Source organism: Oncorhynchus gorbuscha, linkage group LG03, assembly GCF_021184085.1.
Source record: "Oncorhynchus gorbuscha isolate QuinsamMale2020 ecotype Even-year linkage group LG03, OgorEven_v1.0, whole genome shotgun sequence".
NCBI lineage: Eukaryota > Metazoa > Chordata > Actinopteri > Salmoniformes > Salmonidae > Oncorhynchus > Oncorhynchus gorbuscha.
In genome coordinates, this window is record NC_060175.1 from 90,497,874 (window position 1) to 90,519,417 (window position 21,544).

Genomic DNA, 21,544 nt, shown 5'->3' on the forward strand with positions numbered 1-21,544 from the left:
TACCCTTCTTTTGATATGGAATCTCTCCCTACCTTCTTTTGATATGGAATCTCTCCATACTCTTCTTTTGACATGGAATCTCTCCCTACCCTTCTTTTGATATGGAATCTCTCCCTACTCTTCTTTTGATATGGAATCTGTCCCTACTCTTCTTTTGATATGGAATCTCTCCATAACCTTCTTTTGATGTGGAATCTCTCCCTACCCTTCTTTTGATGTGGAATCTCTCCCTACTCTTCTTTTGATATGGAATCTCTCCATAACCTTCTTTTGATGTGGAATCTCTCCCTACCCTTCTTTTGATGTGGAATCTCTCCCTACTCTTCTTTTGATATGGAATCTCTCCATAACCTTCTTTTGATGTGGAATCTCTCCCTACCCTTCTTTTGATGTGGAATCTCTCCCTACTCTTCTTTTGATATGGAATCTCTCCATAACCTTCTTTTGATGTGGAATCTCTCCCTACCCTTCTTTTGATGTGGAATCTCTCCCTACTCTTCTTTTGATATGGAATCTCTCCATAACCTTCTTTTGATGTGGAATTACTCCCTACTCTTCTTTTGATATGGAATCTCTCCCTCCTTCTTTTGATGTGGAATCTCTCCCTACACTTCTTTTGATGTGGAATCTCTCCCTACCCTTCTTTTGATGTGGAATCTCTCCGTACTCTTCTTTTGATATGGAATCTCACCCTACTCTTCTTTCGATGTGGAATCTCTCCCTACCCTTCTTTCAATGTGGAATCTCTCCCTACTCTTCTTTTGATGTGGAATCTCTCCCTACTCTTCTTTTGATATGGAATCTCTCCCTACTCTTCTTTTGATGTGGAATCTCTCCCTACTCTTCTTTTGATGTGGAATCTCTCCCTACTCTTCTTTTGATGTGGAATCTATCCCTACTCTTCTTTTGATATGGAATCTCTCCCTCCTTCTTTTGATGTGGAATCTCTCCCTACACTTCTTTTGATGTGGAATCTCTCCCTACCCTTCTTTTGATGTGGAATCTCTCCGTACTCTTCTTTTGATATGGAATCTCACCCTACTCTTCTTTCGATGTGGAATCTCTCCCTACCCTTCTTTCAATGTGGAATCTCTCCATACTCTTCTTTTGATATGGAATTACTCCATACCCTTCTTTCGATGTGGAATCTCTCCCTACCCTTCTTTCGATGTGGAATCTCTCCCTACTCTTCTTTTGATATGGAATCTCTCCATAACCTTCTTTTGATGTGGAATCTCTCCCTACCCTTCTTTTGATGTGGAATCTCTCCCTACTCTTCTTTTGATATGGAATCTCTCCATAACCTTCTTTTGATGTGGAATCTCTCCCTACCCTTCTTTTGATGTGGAATCTCTCCCTACTCTTCTTTTGATATGGAATCTCTCCATAACCTTCTTTTGATGTGGAATTACTCCCTACTCTTCTTTTGATATGGAATCTCTCCTCCTTCTTTTGATGTGGAATCTCTCCCTACACTTCTTTTGATGTGGAATCTCTCCCTACCCTTCTTTTGATGTGGAATCTCTCCGTACTCTTCTTTTGATATGGAATCTCACCCTACTCTTCTTTCGATGTGGAATCTCTCCCTACCCTTCTTTCAATGTGGAATCTCTCCCTACTCTTCTTTTGATGTGGAATCTCTCCCTACTCTTCTTTTGATATGGAATCTCTCCCTACTCTTCTTTTGATGTGGAATCTCTCCCTACTCTTCTTTTGATGTGGAATCTCTCCCTACTCTTCTTTTGATGTGGAATCTATCCCTACTCTTCTTTTGATATGGAATCTCTCCCTCCTTCTTTTGATGTGGAATCTCTCCCTACACTTCTTTTGATGTGGAATCTCTCCCTACCCTTCTTTTGATGTGGAATCTCTCCGTACTCTTCTTTTGATATGGAATCTCACCCTACTCTTCTTTCGATGTGGAATCTCTCCCTACCCTTCTTTCAATGTGGAATCTCTCCATACTCTTCTTTTGATATGGAATTACTCCATACCCTTCTTTCGATGTGGAATCTCTCCCTACCCTTCTTTCAATGTGGAATCTCTCCATACTCTTCTTTTGATATGGAATTACTCCATACCCTTCTTTTGATATGGAATCTCTCCATACCCTTCTTTTGATATGGAATCTCTCCCTACTCTTCTTTTGATATGGAATTACTCCATACCCTTCTTTTGATGTGGAATCTCTCCATACCCTTCTTTTGATATGGAATCTCTCCCTACTCTTCTTTTGATATGGAATCTCTCCATACCCTTCTTTTGATATGGAATCTCTCCCTACCCTTCTTTTGATATGGAATCTCTCCATACTCTTCTTTTGACATGGAATCTCTCCCTACCCTTCTTTTGATATGGAATCTCTCCCTACTCTTCTTTTGATATGGAATCTGTCCCTACTCTTCTTTTGATATGGAATCTCTCCATAACCTTCTTTTGATGTGGAATCTCTCCCTACCCTTCTTTTGATGTGGAATCTCTCCCTACTCTTCTTTTGATATGGAATCTCTCCATAACCTTCTTTTGATGTGGAATCTCTCCCTACCCTTCTTTTGATGTGGAATCTCTCCCTACTCTTCTTTTGATATGGAATCTCTCCATAACCTTCTTTTGATGTGGAATCTCTCCCTACCCTTCTTTTGATGTGGAATCTCTCCCTACTCTTCTTTTGATATGGAATCTCTCCATAACCTTCTTTTGATGTGGAATCTCTCCCTACCCTTCTTTTGATGTGGAATCTCTCCCTACTCTTCTTTTGATATGGAATCTCTCCATAACCTTCTTTTGATGTGGAATTACTCCCTACTCTTCTTTTGATATGGAATCTCTCCCTCCTTCTTTTGATGTGGAATCTCTCCCTACACTTCTTTTGATGTGGAATCTCTCCCTACCCTTCTTTTGATGTGGAATCTCTCCGTACTCTTCTTTTGATATGGAATCTCACCCTACTCTTCTTTCGATGTGGAATCTCTCCCTACCCTTCTTTCAATGTGGAATCTCTCCCTACTCTTCTTTTGATGTGGAATCTCTCCCTACTCTTCTTTTGATATGGAATCTCTCCCTACTCTTCTTTTGATGTGGAATCTCTCCCTACTCTTCTTTTGATGTGGAATCTCTCCCTACTCTTCTTTTGATGTGGAATCTATCCCTACTCTTCTTTTGATATGGAATCTCTCCCTCCTTTTTTGATGTGGAATCTCTCCCTACACTTCTTTTGATGTGGAATCTCTCCCTACCCTTCTTTTGATGTGGAATCTCTCCGTACTCTTCTTTTGATATGGAATCTCACCCTACTCTTCTTTCGATGTGGAATCTCTCCCTACCCTTCTTTCAATGTGGAATCTCTCCATACTCTTCTTTTGATATGGAATTACTCCATACCCTTCTTTCGATGTGGAATCTCTCCCTACCCTTCTTTCGATGTGGAATCTCTCCATACTCTTCTTTTGATATGGAATTACTCCATACCCTTCTTTTGATATGGAATCTCTCCATACCCTTCTTTTGATATGGAATCTCTCCCTACTCTTCTTTTGATATGGAATCTCTCCCTACTCTTCTTTTGATATGGAATCTCTCCATACCCTTCTTTTGATATGGAATCTCTCCCTACTCTTCTTTTGATATGGAATCTCTCCATACCCTTCTTTTGATATGGAATCTCTCCATACCCTTCTTTTGATATGGAATCTCTCCCTACCCTTCTTTTGATATGGAATCTCTCCCTACTCTTCTTTTGATATGGAATCTCTCCATACCCTTCTTTTGATATGGAATCTCTCCATACCCTTCTTTTGATATGGAATCTCTCCCTACTCTTCTTTTGATATGGAATCTCTCCATACCCTTCTTTTGATATGGAATCTCTCCATACCCTTCTTTTGATATGGAATCTCTCCATACCCTTCTTTTGATATGGAATCTCTCCATACCCTTCTTTTGATATGGAATCTCTCCATACCCTTCTTTTGATATGGAATCTCTCCATACCCTTCTTTTGATATGGAATCTCTCCATACCCTTCTTTTGATATGGAATCTCTCCCTACTCTTCTTTTGATATGGAATCTCTCCATACCCTTCTTTTGATATGGAATCTCTCCCTACTCTTCTTTTGATATGGAATCTCTCCATACCCTTCTTTTGATATGGGATCTCTCCATACCCTTCTTTTGATATGGAATCTCTCCCTACTCAAGTGCTTTGTAAACTATGGAGTCAGAGCATTTGTTCCAAGACCAATGCAGTGTGATCACTGTAAAGCTTGTGGACACGTTTCAAATGTTTGCAGAAGGGCGAAGCCGAGACGTCCAAGTTGTGGAAAAGATCATGTCGTGTTTTAAAAGTGATGAAAATGTGACATGTTGCAGTTGTGGTGGAAACCATGAAGCCAAGTCTTTGGAATGCCCAACGAGGGTGGAAGAGATTGAGGTGGCCAAAGTCAAGGCTGTCCAGAGCATTTCATATGCAGCAGCTGTATAAAAGGGTTAAGGGTACGAACGGTGCTCCTGAAGAGTCCATGGAGCCTTCACTGAAGGATACAGGGGTTGCCGTTCAACAGCTGGACCCAGATATGTTAAAGGTTAAGAAGGTGGACTTCATGGCCTTTATTGCTATGGTGATCAATGGCACTGCCAAGGTGGAGAGGAAGTCCAGGAAAATAGATATCCCTGTGGATGCAGTGGAATGGTTCCTGGGACTAAATGACTTCTCGGTGGTGGAGTTGCATGGAGTATTGGCACAAGCCGTACCACCCTCAGGTAATAGAGCCTGAGAAGGGAGCTATTATTATTATTTTTTACCTTTTATTTATTATGGAGATTTGAAGGAAGGAAGAAGTGGGAGTTTTGGGATTTTAGTTTCATCAATGTGTTTTTTTAAATTGATTTATTTTGGGTGGATTAAGTTAGTTTCCCTACCTTGGTTATTCAACCCTGTCCAGTTGGTAGCAGTAATAGACCTTTTTGGGTTGCCGTCTCCCATAAAACCCACAGAAGTAGAAGCTTTTCATTTGATAAATGATTGAACACTGTCACCTGCTGGTCAAATGACCACATTGAAATAACTTTTATTTTGAAGTGAGAAAAGGAACCCGGAAATAGTGTTTACTGTGAGAAAGTGGAGGGTGAGTGCTAGCTACTTGTGGCTGTATTTATGTAATCTTGGAACGAAATCGATCCTTTTTTAAATATAAACGTAATTTGCTGGGTGAGAGATCTGTGTGTTTACAAACTATCTACATCAGTGAAGGGCTAAATTACAGAGCCTCTTAGCTAGCGCAATGTCAACAATCTTGCAAGCTACTGACAGGTTTTCATGTTCAGTAAATATATTCTGTATGATGCCAAATGTTTTAATATGTTTTGTATTTTGGCGAGTGCGTTGTTGTCATTAGCTCAGCATTTGAAATGGCCACTCGCCTCCAGAAGGTCAGTCAACCCAAATAGATTTTTCCTCGATTACGTTAGCTACAGTAATACTTAGCTGGGTCATTCTCACAAAATTTGACCCAAAAATGATCCAGTTTCATTTTTAACGAAATGTCCTCTTTGATCACTGAGATTAGGATCTGTACTTATCTATACTGAACAAAAATAGAAAGGCAACATGCAAAAAAATTTAAAGATTTGACTGAGTTATGGATTTCACGATTGGTCATAGATGTCTACAAAACAAAAAAGTAGGGCTGGATCAGAAAACCAGTCAGTATATGGTGTGACCACCATTTATTTGCCTCATGCTGCACGACACATCTTCACATAGAGTTGATGAGGCTGTTGATTGTGGCCTGAGGAATGTTGTCCCGCTCCTCATCAATGGCTGTGTGAAGTTGCTGGATATTGGCAGGAAATGGAACAAGCTGTCGTACATGTTGATCCAGAGCATCCCAAACATGCTCAATGGGTGACCTTTCTGGGGAGTATGCAGGCCAGAGGAAATGGGACATTTTCAACTTCCAGAAATTGTGTACAGATCCTTGAGACATGAGGCTGCGCATTATCATGCTGAAACATGAGGTGATGGCGGCGGATGAATGGCATGACAATGGGCCTTCGGATCTGGTCACGGTATCTCTGTGCATTCAATGTGCCATCGATAAAATTCAATTGTGTTAGTTGTCCTTAGCTTATGCTTGCTCATACCATAACCCCACCGCCACCATGGGTCACCCTGTTCACCACGTTAAAATCAGCAAACTGCTCACCCATACGACGCCATACACATGGTCGGGAGGCCGGTTGGACGTACTGCCAAATTCTCTTAAATGAGGATGGAGGTGGCTTATGGTAGAGAACTGAACATTCAATTCTCTGGCAACAGCTCTGGTAGACATTCCTGCAGTCAGGATGCCAATTGCACGCTCCCTCAAAACTTGACAATTTCCACAAAATTCGTATTACCACAAAAGTCCGAAAAAGTAATAATGAAATCAATGTCTAATACATTTTCTACTTTGCTCCCCTAATGAAAAGATGTGAGTTAAACATAACACTGAAACTAAAAATCTAATCAAATCACATGTGGTTAGCAGATGTTAATGTGAGAGTAGCGAAATGCTTATGCTTCTAGTTCCGACAATGCAGTCGTAACCAACGAGTAATCTAACCTAACAATTCCACAGCTGCTACGTTATACACACAAGTGTAAAGAGATGGATATGTACATAAAGATATATGAATGGGTGATGGTACAGAACAGCATAGGCAAGATACAGTAGATGGTATCGAGTACAGTATATACATATGAGATGAGTAATGTAGGGTATGTAAACATTATATTAAGTGGTATTGTTTAAAGTGGCTAGTGATACATTTTTTTACATAAATTTCCATTATTAAAATGGCTGGAGTTGAGTCAGTATGTTGGCAGCAGCCACTCAATGTTAGTGGTGGCTGTTTAACAGTCTGATGGCCTTGAGATAGAAGCTATTCTGAGTCTCTCGGTCCCTGCTTTGATGCACCTGTACTGACCTCGCCTTCTTGATGATAGCGGTGTGAACAGGCAGTGGCTCATGTGGTTGTTGCCCGTGATGATCTTTACGGCCTTCCTGTGACATCGGGTGGTGTAGGTGTCCTGGAGGGCAGGTAGTTTGCCCCCAGTGATGCGTTCTGTAGACCTCACTACCCTCTGGAGAGCCTTACGGTTGTGGGCGGAGCAGTTGCCGTACCAGGCGGTGATACAGCCCAACAGGATGCTCTCGATTGTGCATCATCTCCTGAGGTTGAAGAGGTGCTGCTGCACCTTCTTCACAACGCTGTCTGTGTGGGTGGACCAAAAATATTTCTAATTAAATGATAAAATTATCATGAAATTAAATCGGACTCAAATTTCTGAGCTTTTTAGCCGTTTCGTTAGTGAGAAGGCCAAGGGGGGTAAAGGGGCTGTTTGAGACTAAGAACCTAATTCTGAAGACATACAAGCAAATAAATGTACTTCACTTATACTACTCACCTAGATGATGCATCATGGGTGAATAAAACTTTGTTTTTAAAGGAACTTAAAAAGTGTTACGGAAATGAGACACATGCCATCAGACACTGTGTTTGCACGTAATACATATTGCAGTTTAATGTCAACTTCAACTAGTATACAATTTTTATGATTTGTGGATAACCTGCAGCAAAATATTCGGTGTTTTATTCAAATAAGCAAGTTTTTCTAAAGTAAAATCTTATAAAATTACCAGAGTTTAATCCGGACGCATTTCGATAATCAGATATTGGGGTGAAAATGTACACAATTCAGGAAATAAAATATTTAAAATAAGACACTTAGCCAAAAAGTACACATCTTAGTCCTCAGAACGATAGTTGATTTTTGCAGATGCATCATGGTTTTTGTATCTCAATGTGATACATGGTTCATAAGAATCACCCAGCTAGGTGGCAGTCAGTCAAGTCTCTGTAAATATGGATTAGTAGGCTGACAAACCAAATGGCCAAGTATCATTCTGTAGTGTAATTACATTCATATATTCCATCAAGGTCCAACTAACACATGAGCATAGCTTTATAGAATGTCGTCTGACTCCCAATCCAGGTGGGGTTACACCTGCCCTTGTGTTCTCTGAAAAGATGGATTCTACTGGGAAACCCTCCACAGCTCAAGTCCTACTATTAACCACCAGCTCAGCACTGACTGCAGTCTTCTACTCTGTGTACAGGAGGAGGACAACAATAGTAGCCAGATTAAAGGTAATCACATTATAGGCTTGTCTCATCTATCTTTCTTATCTCTTTAAATCTGGTAGGATTGTGGTTAGGCTAATCATTGACAAATGACACATCTTGAGGGGAGTTTAAAGACATGGTCCGGAACGTTGGCGACGTAAGTATTTTGTAAACCTCTCGCTTTGAGCTGGATTTGTCCATGTGTAGTTCGTACAGTACATACATAATCTATGAGTAGAATTACTGTGTTACCTCAAGTAGCCACGAAATCCCTAGTTTGAAAGCGACAGTTTACTGGAGGCTGCGCAGTGCCATTTTCCCCCACGTGGGCCAGCCCCTTATCAATTCGAGTTCCAGCCAATGAGCTTTAGCCCCTCGCCATTTCAGTGACAGCTAGCAAGACACACACACACACACGGCAGAGCGAGATACGGTGAGCACAGATATGGTATAGTGCGCAATTTTGGGGGACCACTTTTGGCTTGTGAGCACTACTTTCTGAACTACTGGTTAAAAAGTATACAAAAGTGTCAATCTCTTTTAAATTGTTTCGTTTGCAATTTACCAGAGCATACAGCAGCACTGCACTCAGAAATCCAATGTGATATTATCAATAGTTCAGACATACTGTCATTTGCGTTTTACCAGGAAAGAATTTCACTTCATCATAATGATCATTGGAAGTTTTTGATTGTTCTTCAATATGCTTTATGTTTTACAGGGAGCCAAGAGAGTGTCTATTGGTCAGGATCTGAAGAACATCCTGACAGCACTACCAGGAAAATGTGTCCCGTACGCTGTGGTCGAAGGTGTTGTGAGATCTGTGAAAGAAACCCTGAACAGCCAGTTTGTGGATAACTGCAAAGGGGTCATCGAGAGGTTAACTCTAAAGGAGAAGAAGATGGTGTGGAATCGCACCACTCATCTCTGGTAGGTGCTAAAGTATAGTTGTGGCCAAAAGTTTTGAGAATGACACAAATATTCATTTCCACAAAGTTTGCTGCTTCAGTGTCTTTAGATATTTTTGTCAGATGTTACTATGGAATACTGAAGTATAATTACATGCATTTCATAAGTGTCAAAGGCTTTTATTGACAATTACATGAAGTTGATGCAAAGAGTCAATATTTTCAAGACCTCTGCTATCCGCCCCGGCATGCTGTCAATTAACTTCTGGTCCACATCCTGACTGATGGCAGCCCATTCTTGCATAATCAATGCTTGGAGTTTGTCAGAATTTGTGGGGTTTTGTTTGTGCACCTGCCTCTTGAGGATTGACCACAAGTTGTCAATGGGATTAAGGTCTGGGGAGTTTCCTGGCCATGGACCCAAAATATCGATGTTTTGTTTCCCGAGCAAGTCCTGGCGCTTGCTGGACTTCCTTGGGCGCCCTGAAGCTTTCTTCACAACAATTGAACCGCTCTCCTTGAAGTTCTTGATGATCCGATAAATGCTTGATTTAGGTGCAATCTTACTGGCAGCAATATCCTTGCCTGTGAAGCCCTTTTGGTGCAAAGCAATGATGATGGCATGTGTTTCCTTGCAGGCAACCATGGTTCACAGAGGAAGAACAATGATTCCAAGCACCACCCTCCTTTTGAAGCTTTCAGTCTGTTATTCGAACTCAATCAGCATGACAGAGTGATCTCCAGCCTGGTCCTCGTCAACACTCACACCTGTGTTAACGAGACAATCACTGACATGATGTCAGCTGGTCCTTTTGTGGCAGGGCTAAAATGCAGTGGAATTTTGGGGGGATTCATTTCATTTGCATGGCACAGAGGGACTTTGCAATCACTGATCACTCTTCATAACATTCTGGAGTATATGCAAATTGCCATCATACAAACTGAGGCAGCAGACTGAAAGTTAATATCAGTGTCATTCTCAAATTTTGGCCACAACTATACATTGAATTGCTATGATGTATTCTTGCACGCTCTCTTACTGATGGCTGTTAGGAGGCTCAGTTTGTGTGGATGTATGGTTTGTGTGTAAAGACACTCACACACCAACGATGACCCAACAGTTAACTTTTGTTCCTCTTATGTTTATTTATTCATTCAAGGTAACACAAAATCATTTGTAAACACAAGCAAAATGTATGAAAATAATGTTATGCTCTACACCACATATTTCTGTGGATACACATCTCTCTAGATATCTCTAATATTTTCTACCTGTCAGGAATGAGAGTGAAAAGGTCATCCACCAGCGCACCAACACGGTGCCCTTTGACCTGGCATCCCACGACATGGCCATGGCCGCCACCATCCGGGTCATCCGTCCCCTGGACTCCTCGGAGCTAGACCTCGAGACCACTTACGAGAACTTTCACCCCACGGTCCAGTCCCTGACCAATGTCATTGGCCACTTCATCAGCGGGGAGCGCCCTAAAGGTATGGTCCTTTTGTGTGGTCCTGTGTTGCTCAGTTAAGCCCAGGGCTAAGGTCAACACTGCTTTAGTAGAGCATGGCACCAGCAAAGACAGCGTTGTGGGTTACATTGCTGCTGGGACCACCCATACTAAGATGCATTCATGCATGTACGTCTTTAAGTCACTTTGGATAAAAGCTAAGTGGCATATGTTGTTGTTGTTATTATTATAGGTATCCATGAGACGGAGGAGATGCTGCGTCTGGGGGAGAGTGTGACCGGGGTCGGGGAGCTGGTGCTGGACAACAACCTTGTGAAGCTCCAACCTCCCAAGCAGGGCCTGAGGTACTTCCTCAGCCGACTGGACTATGACTCCCTGGTGGAGAAGCAGCAGAGCAGCGTCAGAGTCTGGAGGGTCCTGACTGCGTTGTTTGGTGTGGTAGCTTCTACGACGCTCCTCTTCATCCTGTGGAAGCAGTGGGTTTACCACAGACAGAGGAGAAAGGAGAAGAACGTCCTGGAGGAGTTCAAGGAGCATCAGAGGAAGAGGATGAGGGAGCTGAATGTAGAGGAGACCAGTGTTTCCCCTAGTGCCTGTACGGTGTGTCTGAGCCGGGAGCGTTCCTGTGTGTTCCTGGAGTGTGGGCATGTCTGTGCCTGTGACCAGTGCTACCAGGCACTTCCAGAGCCAAAGAAGTGCCCTATCTGCAGGGCACCGATAGAGAGGGTAGTACCGCTTTATAACAGCTAATGGACAATGCCATGGCGATTGTAACTGGACTAATCTAATGTTACTGAAAATGTCACTGAAAAAGGATTTTGTATTTGTTTGTCTTTTTGTTTGTCTTTTTTTGTGTGACAGGAAAATGACTGTATAATTTTAAGTGGTACTTGTAGCTTTAACATTTCATTGAAAGATCAACCTTACTTGTAATGCTGTGTTGTTGTTATTATGCATATGTTGATTTGATTTATATCAGTTGAGGAAAATATGTCCTTTTTCCATAGAGAGTTGTAGAATCAACTCAGAAGTTGAATGTCTTCACCTCAATGTTTCTCTAAAGCACATCAAAGCCATTTTGAATAAAGAATGAAAAACACAAAACAAATCCTCAACTTATTTTGCAAAGTTGGAGTGTACATTTACATCTGTATAGTAACTATCCACACAGTTGTGAAAATATGTATTGCTGCCAGGACAGAGTGACTTCTGCCTTTCATACATGTTTTCAACAGTGATATTTTATGTTTTGCATAAGCCATTGAATTTGATATGAGCAGTGAAAGTACAGAAATAAAACATGTGCAAGATAGAAACATTTGATAATTTAAGAAAAGTATCAAGTATCAAGCTCTACTATCCCCATTGAGACCGTGTCTGTGCCTCGACCTGGGTTGGGCAAAACTAAACATGGCGGTGTTCGCCTTAGCAATCTCACTAGGATAAAGACCTCCTCCATTCCTGTCATTATTGAAAGAGATCATGATACCTCACATCTCAAAAAACGGCTACTTAATGTTACATCCCTTACTTCAAAGGCAATTATAGTCAATGAACTAATCACTGATCATAATATTGATGTGATTGTCCTGACTGAAACATGGCTTAAGCCTGATGAATTTACTGTGTTAAATGAGGCCTCACCTCCTGGTTACACTAGTGACCATATCCCCTGTGCATCCCGCAAAGGCGGAGGTGTTGTTAACATTTACGATAGCAAATTTCAATTTACAAAAAAGAAAATGACTTTTTCGTCTATTGAGCTTCTAGTCATGAAATCTATGTAGCCTACTCAATCACTTTTTATAGCTACTGTTTACAGGCCTCATGGGGCATATACAGCGTTCCTCATTCAGTTCCCTGAATTCCTATCAGGTTGTAGTCATAGCAGATAATATTCACATTTTTGGTGACTTTAATAATAATATTGACATGGAAAAGTCCACAGACCCACTCCAAAAGGCTTTCGGAGCCATCATCGACTCAGTGGGTTTTGTCCAACATGTCTCTGGACCCACTCACTGTCACAGTCATACGCTGGACCTAGTTTTGTCCCATGGAATAAATGTTGTGGATCTTAATGTTTTTCCTCATAATCCTGGACTATCGGACCACCATTTTATTACGTTTGCAATTGCAAAAAATTATCTGCTCAGACCCCAACGAAGGAGCATCAAAAGTCGTGCTATAAATTCACAGACCACACAAAGATTCCTTGATGTCCTTCCAGACTTCCTCTGTCTACCCAAGGACGTCAGAGGAGAAAAATCAGTTAACCACCTAACTGAGCAACTCAATTTACCCTTGCGCAATACCCTAGATGCAGTTGCACCCCTAAACACTAAAAACATTTCTCATAAGAAACTAGCTCCCTGGTATACAGAAAATACCCAAGCTCTGAAGCAAGCTTCCAGAAAATTGGAACGGAAATGGCGCCACACCAAACTGGAAGTCTTCCGACTAGCTTGGTAAGACAGTACCATGCAGTATCGAAGAGCCCTTACTGCTGCCTGATCATCCTACTTTTACAACTTAATTGAGAAAAAAGAACAATCCGAAATGTATTTTTGATACTGTCGCAAAGCTAACTAAAAAGCAGCATTTCCCAAGTGAGGATGGCTTTCACTTCAGCAGTAATAAATTAATGAACTTCTTTGAGGAAAAGATCATGATTATTAGAAAGCAAATTACGGACTCCTCTTTAAATCTGCATATTCCTTCAAAGCTCAGTTGTCCTGAGTCTGCCAGGACCTAGGATCAAGAGAAACACTCAAGTGTTTTAGTACTATATCTCTTGATACAATGATGAAAATAATCATAGCCTCTAAACCTCCAAGCTGCATACTGGAACCTATTCCAACTAAACTACTGAAAGAGCTGCTTCCTGTGCTTGGCCCTCCTATGTTGAACATAATAAACGTCTCTCTATCCATCGGATGTGTACCAAACTCACTAAAAGTGGCAGTAATAAAGCCTCTTTTGAAAAAGCCAAACCTTGACCCAGAAAATCTTTTAAAACTATCGGCCTATATCGAATCTTCCATTCCTCTCAAAAGTTTTAGAAAAGGCTGTTGCACAGCAACTCACTGCCTTCCTGAAGACAAACAATGTATACGAAATGCTTCAGTCTGGTTTTAGACCCCATCATAGCACTGAGACTGCACTTGTGAAGGTGGTAAATTACCTTTTAATGGCATCAGACCAAGGCTCTGCATCTGTCCTCGTGCTCCTAGACCTTAGTGCTGCTTTTGATACCATCGATCACCACTTTCTTTTGGAGGGATCGGAAACTCAAATGGTTCTACACGGACAAGTTCTGGCCTGGTTTAGATCTTATCTGTCGGAAAGATATCAGTTTGTCTCTGTGAATGGTTTGTCCTCTGACAAATCAACTGTAAATTTTGGTGTTCCTCGAGGTTCTGTTTTAGGACCACTATTGTTTTCACTATATATTTTACCTCTTGGGGATGTCATTCGAAAACATAATGTTAACTTGCACTGCTATGCGGATGACACACAGCTGTACATTTCAATGAAACATGGTGAAGCCCCAAAATTGCCCTCGCTAGAAGCCTGTGTTTCAGACATAAGGAAGTGGATGGTTGCAAACGTTCTACGTTTAAACTCGGACAAAACAGAGATGCTTGTTCTAGGTCCCGAGAAACAAAGAGATCTTCTGTTGAATCTGACAATTAATCTTAATGGTTGTAAAGTCATCTCAAATAAAACTGTGAAGGACCTTGGCGTTACTTTGGACCCTGATCTCTCTTTTGACGAACATATCAAGGACAGCTTTTTTCCATCTACGTAACATTGCAAAAATCAGAAACTTTCTGTCCAAAAATTATGCTAAAAAAATGAATCCATGCTTTTGTTACTTCTAGGTTAGACTACTGCAATGCTCTACTTTCCGGCTACCCGGATAAAGCACTAAATAAACTTCAGTTAGTGCTAAACACGGCTGCTAGAATCCTGACTAGAACCAAAATATTTGATCATATTACTCCAGTGCTAGCCTCCCTGCACTGGCTTCCTGTCAAGGCAAGGGCTGATTTCAAGGTTGTACTGCTAACCTACAAAGCATTACATGGGCTTGCTCCTACCTATCTCTATATGATTTTGTCCTGCCGTACATACCTACACTTACGCTAGGGTCACAAGACGAAGGCCTCTTAATTGTCCCTAGAATTTCTAAGCAAACAGCTGGAGGCAGGGCTTTCTCCTATAGAGCTCCATTTTTATGGAATGGTCTGCCTACCCATGTGAGAGGTGCAAACTCGGTCTCAACCTTTAAGTCTTTACTGAAGACTCATCTCTTCAGTGGGTCATATGATTGAGTGTAGTCTGGCACCGGAGTGTGAAGGTGAACGGAAAGGCTCTCCCTAGGAGGGGTGCGTCACTTGAGTGGGTTGAGTCACTGATGTGATCTTCCTGTCTGGGTTGCCCCCCCCCCCCCCCCCCCCCCCCCCTTGGGTTGTGCCGTGGCGGAGATCTTTGGCCTTGTCTCAGGATGGTAAGTTGGTGGTTGAAGATATCCCTAAAGTGGTGTGAGGGCTGTGCTTTGGCAAAGTGGGTGGGGTTATATCCTTCCTGTTTGGCCCTGTCCGGGGGTATCATTGGATGGGGCCACAGTGTCTCTGACCCCTCCTGTCTCCGCCTCCAGTATTTATGTGTCGGGGGGGCTAGAGTCAGTTTGTTATATCTGGAGTACTTCTCCTGTCTTATACGTTGTCCTGTGTGAATTTAAGTATGCTCTCTCTAATTCTCTCTTTCTTTCTCTCTTTCTTTCTGTCTCTCAGAGGACCTGAGCCCTAGGACCATGCCTCAGGACTACCTGGCATGATGACTCCTTGCTGTCCCCAGTCCACCTGGCCGTGCTGCTGCTCCAGTTTCAACTGTTGTGCCTGTGATTATTATTATTTGACCATGCTGGTCATTTATGAACATTTGAACATCTTGGCCATGTTCTGTTATAATCTCCACCCGGCACAGCCAGGAGAAGACTGGCCACCCCTCATAGCCTGGTTCCTCTCTAGGTTTCTTCCTTGGTTTTGGCCTTTCTAGGGAGTTTTTCCTAGCCACCGTGCTTCTACACCTGCATTGCTTGCTGGTTGGGGTTTTAGGCTGGGTTTCTGTACAGCACTTTGAGATATCAGCTGATTTATGAAGGGCTATATAAATTGATTTGATTTGATTAGATCAAGTATTTCCCCCAAGTTAGCCAACAAAGTGACTGAATCAGTTATCTCTTAAGGAAATTAGATGAGGCAGTATGCAATGATATTTCATTATTAATTCATAATGGGTTGACTAACGGGATTCTCATTGAACCACGAAGGTACAAAACATGTAACATAAGGAGTGTGTCGTGGTGAGACTGGTGGATGGATAAGGAAAAATGTACCTCTTTCGGTGAAGTGTATTTTCTACCAGTTCTTGGGATTGTTTTGCATCGCACTCCTTATCAGATTTAGCCTAATATTTTACAACGGTGTCATGTTATTATGTAAATGTACTGTACTCCATTGATACATGGCCCGTTTATTCGTAAAGAGGACAGAAAACTTTGAATACATTATTTTTAATGTTAACGATATTAGGCAATATCATTTTCAGTGTGTTATGATATCTACTTTTTCACCAGCGTATTTCAGTATCGATTATTGACTAACCTTGTACTGTGAAGATCTGTCGGGCGTATTGCTTTTCAACGAGAAATATTATGGTGTTGATGGCGCCGTGTGAAAGGTCTCCATCACGTGTTGCCTGCAGGATACCCGCAACTTCTATTGTGCTGCACTGACTAAAATACCACCTAAACCCGGACAGATTGGGAGAGGTAAACGAGGTGAGAGACGATTGTCAACAAAGGACTTTTTAAATAATCATTACAATAAATTAAATAAACACTTTTGAAAATAGTGTGTGTGTTCAAAAATACAGAGTTGGGCTCTTTCATTGGAAAATGTTAATATTTTCCTGTGGCTTGACTGGACACAGCATGTATAATATGAACTTTTCCATGAGTAGAGATATAGAGGGCGTTGTATGAAATCCATCATCTTAGTTTGACTGACAATCTGAGTGAATCCTCGCAATTTTGTGTTTTCTTCTAATCGCCAGTTGTCATTGAAGATGACAGAATAGAAGATGAGCCGGACAGATTGGGAGAGGTAAACGAGGTGAGAGACGATTGTCAACAAAGGACTTTTTAAATAATAATTACAATAAATTAAATAAACACTTTTGAAAATAGTGTGTGTGTTCAAAAATACAGAGTTGGGCTCTTTCATTGGAAAATGTTAATATTTTCCTGTGGCTTGACTGGACACAGCATGTATAATATGAACTTTTCCATGAGTAGAGATATAGAGGGCGTTGTATGAAATCCATCATCTTAGTTTGACTGACAATCTGAGTGAATCCTCGCAATTTGTGTTTTCTTCTAATCGCCAGTTGTCATTGAAGATGACAGAATAGAAGATGAGCTGAAAGACCCAGCAGAAAAAACACCTGCCTGTGTCTAGAATATCCCAAAAGAAGGTTGGAAGCTGTAGGCCTACTATCCTTGCTCAGCAAAAAAATCACTTTGGTATGTTCTCGTTTTGTTTTGATTTCAGTGATGCCTATTAGTCCATGCTTCCAAACAGAAAATAACTGTGAAATTAATTCACTTGGTCATTTGCTTTTAAAGCACATGTTATAGAACTTCATTAATTGATCCATTCTAAATGATTGATTAATGATATGGAAATGATTCCCCAATGCAAAGGCTGGTAAAATGCAAAGGATCCTAAACTTGATCCTAAACTTGCTCATGTTTTTACTCTATCTTGACTGTTTATTTTGCTACTGTACTGTACTGTTCAGTCTTGCAAGGTTTCAGTACTTTTGTACAAAATGTTAAAACTGTGTTAATGTGTTTTTCACCTTTAATAGCATACATAAATAACTTTTGAATACCCTTTTGGTAGTGATGACCACTTGTTTTTTTACAGAATGACAATTGAAGGACTACTGTTTTAAATCAGGCACTTTTGGGTTTTGCCATTTGTACTTATGTTGTTGCTGCAAACTGCCTGCCTATTCAAATGTGAAAAAACGTGTGCTGTCATGGGGAATATGATCAGAACTCTGCCAAATATCTCAGAAGATGCCATTACATACATGTATTGTCAGTGATTTGTCCAATGGCCCAATGTGCATTTCTGATCATGTTTGTTTGAGGGCTTATTTGTCAATATCTGCCCTTGCATGGAATAGTCTGAGCAGAAGTGTCTCTGTGTCAATATCTGCCCTTGCATGGAATAGTCTGAGCAGAAATGTCTCTGTGTCAATAACTGCCCTTGCATGGAATAGTCTGAGCAGAAATGTCTCTGTGTCAATATCTGCCCTTGCATGGAATAGTCTGAGCAGAAATGTCTCTGTGTCAATATCTGCCCTTGCATGGAATAGTCTGAGCAGAAGTGTCTCTGTGTCAATATCTGCCCTTGCATGGAATAGTCTGAGCAGAAATGTCTCTGTGTCAATATCTGCCCTTGCATGGAATAGTCTGAGCAGAAGTGTCTCTGTGTCAATATCTGCCCTTGCATAGAATAGGCTCTGTGTCAAAAGAAATGACTGGCATACATATTGTTTGCAACTTGGAATGACATATTTATTATTGAAATATTGTGTACGTTGCACCCCTTTTCACTGAACAGGACTATGTTTGTAATGTGCAGTCAAGTATTACAATGTGAAAATGAATTGTGTACCTTGTTTCCCTTCTCCCTTGCTGACCCATTATTTGCATCACTTTGCACTATTCTACCACTAAACAAACCATTATTGCTATACTCTGTTAATTACAGTTTCATACATCAATAATGACCTAAAGTAGGCCCTGTTACTACATTGCCACTGTCAGCCACTAAGTGCCACAGCACTACACTCAGGGTGCTGTGACTTCAGAAGATGTTTTCACTGACTCTGAGGATACCAGATTATTCTCAGGTAATCAAGCATATATGTATATGTATATGGTGGCTGTAGCTTTGAATTAGGAGCGTCTTTACTGGCATTCCATCAATGGATATAACTCCTATTTAGGATATTGTTTTTCCTTACTGCTATAGGAAGGAATATATTAAAGTGAATACTAAGGTGATACAAGCGGTCAATTTTTTTCCATATCAAATAATGACTCAACTGCCCTCATGTTTGGTTTGTATAATAGTATGTAAGCAGGTGAACTGGTCTCTTCCTTGAATATATTCAACTTAATTTGTTTTCATAAGAAAAACAGTTTTGACATTGTCAGTGTCTGGTGGTACAATCAGTGTGTTTGTGGCTATAGCTCTGTTTGGCCAGTAGGAAATGCCAGCCGTTATAGATAGATCATCTGAAATCATGGATTCGATCAGTGGAGGCTGGAGGGAGGAGCTATAGGAGGAAGGGCTTATTGTAATGGCTGGAATGGAATAAATGGAATGGTATCAAATACATCAAACATACGGAAACCATATGTTTGACTCCGTTCCATTATGCCATTCCAGCCATTACAATGAGCCCTTCCTCCTATAGATCATCCCATCAGCCTCCACTGGATGTAAGGTCGACATCACTAATAGTTAGTAGGATATAGCCTACTATGAACTACTAGATTATATTACACATAATCTAGCATTTATATTTTAACCCAGTATCATGTCATATTTGTTATTTCAGCACTCTACGCCTGCTTCAACTAATCAAGGGCTTGATGATTAGTTCTGTACTGGAATTAGGTGTGCTAGTGTTGGAATAGGACACATTTGTGCAACGACTAAGTATCCCAGAGGAAATAGACATCAACTGAACAGAGTCAGCATCTCAATTTGAAAGATCACCCTCCAACTGAAGTGACTGCAGGAACAAAAACACACAACGCATAATCATAACAAGCCCTCACCTGCAAGCATCTTATATGCCGCCAATCAACATGTACTACATGTGCATCATGAATCAGTAGGACTTGAGGTTTTGTATAATAGAGGCTTTGTTAGAAGATGAGAAAGAGAAACTCACAGTCCTGGTTTCATACTGAAGACATTTCATACTGAAGACACATTATATACAGTACCAGTCAAAGGTTTGGATGCACCCATTCAAGGGTTGTTCTTTATTTTCAAAACTATGAAATAACACATGGAATCATGTAGTAACCAAAAACCCGAAGGTGGCTCCTCTGCCTGTTCGGGCGGCGCTCGGGCGGTCGTCGTCGCCGTTCTGCTAGCCGCCACCGATTCCTCCCCCTCCCTGGCGCCCTCGAGTACCAGGGAGGGGAAGTGGGAGCAGGCGTGACACTATTATTCTACAATGTAGAAAATGGTAAACAAAGAAAGAAAGAAAAACCCTTGAATGAGTAGGTGTGTCCAAACCTTTGGCTGGTACTGTATGTCCACAGAGGAGCCATTTACCAAGAGGTTTCTTTGTATGGGAGCTTGTTTCTCAGGTTTCAATGCGCAGCACATATGGTACAGCTGATTCAAAGCATCTTCACCATCATGGTTCACATTTCTTTTGACATTGTGATGGTGTTTTTCTGTCTGAATTTAACTCCACCTCACAGCAGAAAGCATCAACACATTATTATAATAACTGAATGAAAGTGACATATTGTGGTAACATTACAGGGAAATTATAGCAATGAATACAAAATCTGTTTGGACAAAAGTTGTGAGCCACCGAGTGTAAGATACAGTATTTACATGGTCCACTGGTGGATAGCTTTCCATTTTGAGGTTTTGGGCTGATACCATTAAACATGTGGAAGGAAACATCATGCTAGACACCCTGGGGTTCAGTGATTTCCCCAGGAAACAAGGGTAACATATGGCGGAACTCTTGGTATGACAACCGTGAGCTGGGAAAACACAACACACCACGGATTGCCAAAGCCAGGACTGTTGCCTTAGCAACTGCTCAGAGCCTCTAGCTCCTGCTCCCAGTACAGTTGTTGCTGTTAACTTCTTATGGCTGCAGGGGCAGTATTGAGTAGCTTGGATGAAAGGTGCCCAGAGTAAATGGCCTGCTCCTCAGTCCCAGTTGCTAATACATGCATGTTATTATTATTATTGGATAGAAAATGCTCTGAAGTTTCTAAAACTGTTTGAATGATGTCTGTGAGTATAACAGAGCTCATATGGCAGGCAAAAACCTGAGAAGAAATCCAAACAGGAAGTGGGAAATCTGAGGTTGGTCGATTTTCAACCCAGCCCCTATTGAATACACAGTGGCATATTGGTTATGTTGCACTTCCTACGGCTTCCACTAGATGTCAACCGTCTTTAGAAATTTGTTTGAGGATTCTACTGTGACGTGGAGGCTCATAAGGGCTGGTCTCTGGCAGATTGCCACAGGCTCTGAGGCGCGGTCACGAGAGAGCTCTCGTTCCATTGGTTTTCTACAGACATAGGAATTCTCCGGTTGGAATATTATTGAAGTTTTATGTTAAAAACATCCTAAAGATTGATTCCATACATCATTTGTTTCTACGGACAGTAACGGAACTTTTTGGCATTTCGTCTGAAACTAGGGAACGCGCTTCATTACTTTGGATTTGTTTACCAAACGTGCTAACAAAAATAGCTCTTTGGACATAAATGATGGACATTATCGAACTACATCAAACATTTAATGTGGAACTGGGATTCCTGGGAGTGCATTCTGATGAAGATCATCAAAGGTAAGTTAATATTTATAATGCCATTTATGACTAATGTTGACTACCCAATATGGGGGATATCTTTTTGGCTTCTTTGTTGTCGAGAGCTCTACTCAGATTATTGCATGGTTTGCTTTTTCCGTAAAGCTTTTTTAAAATCTGACACAGCAGTTGCATTAAGGAGAAGTGTATCTGTATTTCCATGTCTAACAATTGTATTTTCATTGACATTTATAATGAGTATTTCTGTAAAATCATGTGGCTTTCTGCAATATCACCGGATGTTTTTGGAACTAGTGAACATAACGCG

General features: G+C 41.1%; 1 protein-coding gene and 1 long non-coding RNA gene across 2 annotated transcripts; both read left to right on the forward strand.

Moving 5' to 3' along the window:
* The first annotated feature begins 5,086 nt into the window (after positions 1-5,086).
* LOC124022871 (mitochondrial ubiquitin ligase activator of NFKB 1-like) lies at positions 5,087-11,720 on the forward strand. The gene is made up of 5 exons (XM_046337561.1): positions 5,087-5,124; positions 8,040-8,194; positions 8,892-9,100; positions 10,358-10,569; positions 10,780-11,720. Exons 2-5 carry the CDS (start codon positions 8,075-8,077, stop codon positions 11,295-11,297), a joined length of 1,059 nt encoding a protein of 352 aa, XP_046193517.1. The 5' UTR covers positions 5,087-5,124; positions 8,040-8,074; the 3' UTR covers positions 11,298-11,720.
* A 4,212-nt stretch (positions 11,721-15,932) lies between these two features.
* Positions 15,933-17,317, forward strand: LOC124022879. Its single transcript, XR_006836644.1, has 3 exons — positions 15,933-16,395; positions 16,671-16,729; positions 17,004-17,317. It is a non-coding gene; the product is annotated as an uncharacterized LOC124022879 (long non-coding RNA).
* Positions 17,318-21,544: the final 4,227 nt, after the last annotated feature.